The sequence below is a fragment of the Solanum pennellii genome, chromosome 11 (assembly GCF_001406875.1).
Source record: "Solanum pennellii chromosome 11, SPENNV200".
NCBI classification, from domain to species: domain Eukaryota; kingdom Viridiplantae; phylum Streptophyta; class Magnoliopsida; order Solanales; family Solanaceae; genus Solanum; species Solanum pennellii.
In genome coordinates, this window is record NC_028647.1 from 52,819,276 (window position 1) to 52,819,965 (window position 690).

The 690-nt window shown below is 34.1% G+C and overlaps 1 protein-coding gene across 1 annotated transcript; it reads left to right on the forward strand.

Moving 5' to 3' along the window:
• Positions 1 to 48: 48 nt before the first annotated feature.
• Positions 49 to 453, forward strand: LOC107003929. The gene has a single exon (XM_015202175.1). The coding sequence runs from the start codon at positions 49 to 51 to the stop codon at positions 451 to 453; it is 405 nt and encodes a 134-aa protein (XP_015057661.1).
• The last annotated feature ends 237 nt before the right edge of the window (positions 454 to 690 follow it).

Sequence of the window (690 nt, forward strand, 5' to 3'; positions counted from 1 at the left end):
GAGATAAAACCAATAATCCAGATAGTGAAAATTGGATTAACGCGAGAAATGATAATACCGGAAGACATAGGGCAACAGCCAGAGATACCAAAAATTGAGATACCCAGTTTTTATGCAAACAAAAGAATAATTGGGTTATCAACTATCATACAAGAATTAGCTAACAACTATCTACAAGGAAATGCTATATGGAGCTATTATTCAAGAGATCATTTAATGATATATGCCAATTCACGAGAGATAAGACAAACAGATATGGAGGAAGTCCAGAAATGGATTTTATCCTTATTAAAACCAGAAGCTACTCCAACAACTAGAGCACTAAAACAAGGATTCATCTCCGAAGAACTAATGACAAGATATTGCAAGCTAATTGGTCACAAATATCCAGACCATATATGTTCCAAGTGCAACCAAGGTGATGACATAATCCCAGACGTACAACTGGAGTAAGCTGAGAAGAAGAAGATAAGGAAAAATAGACATATAAATATATGTACAAAATTAGTCATAGTCATTGTCGGCCATTTGGCCAAAGTTTATTTTGTTTTCTTGTAAAAAAGTCGTAAAGTAAATAGTGTCAGTAGGTCCCAATCATATATAGTAAGAGTCAAGTTACTGTGTAAATAGTAAAGGTCAAGTAACTGTGTAAATAGTAAAGGCCAATCGTCCTTTAGCAAAGATGAAAGT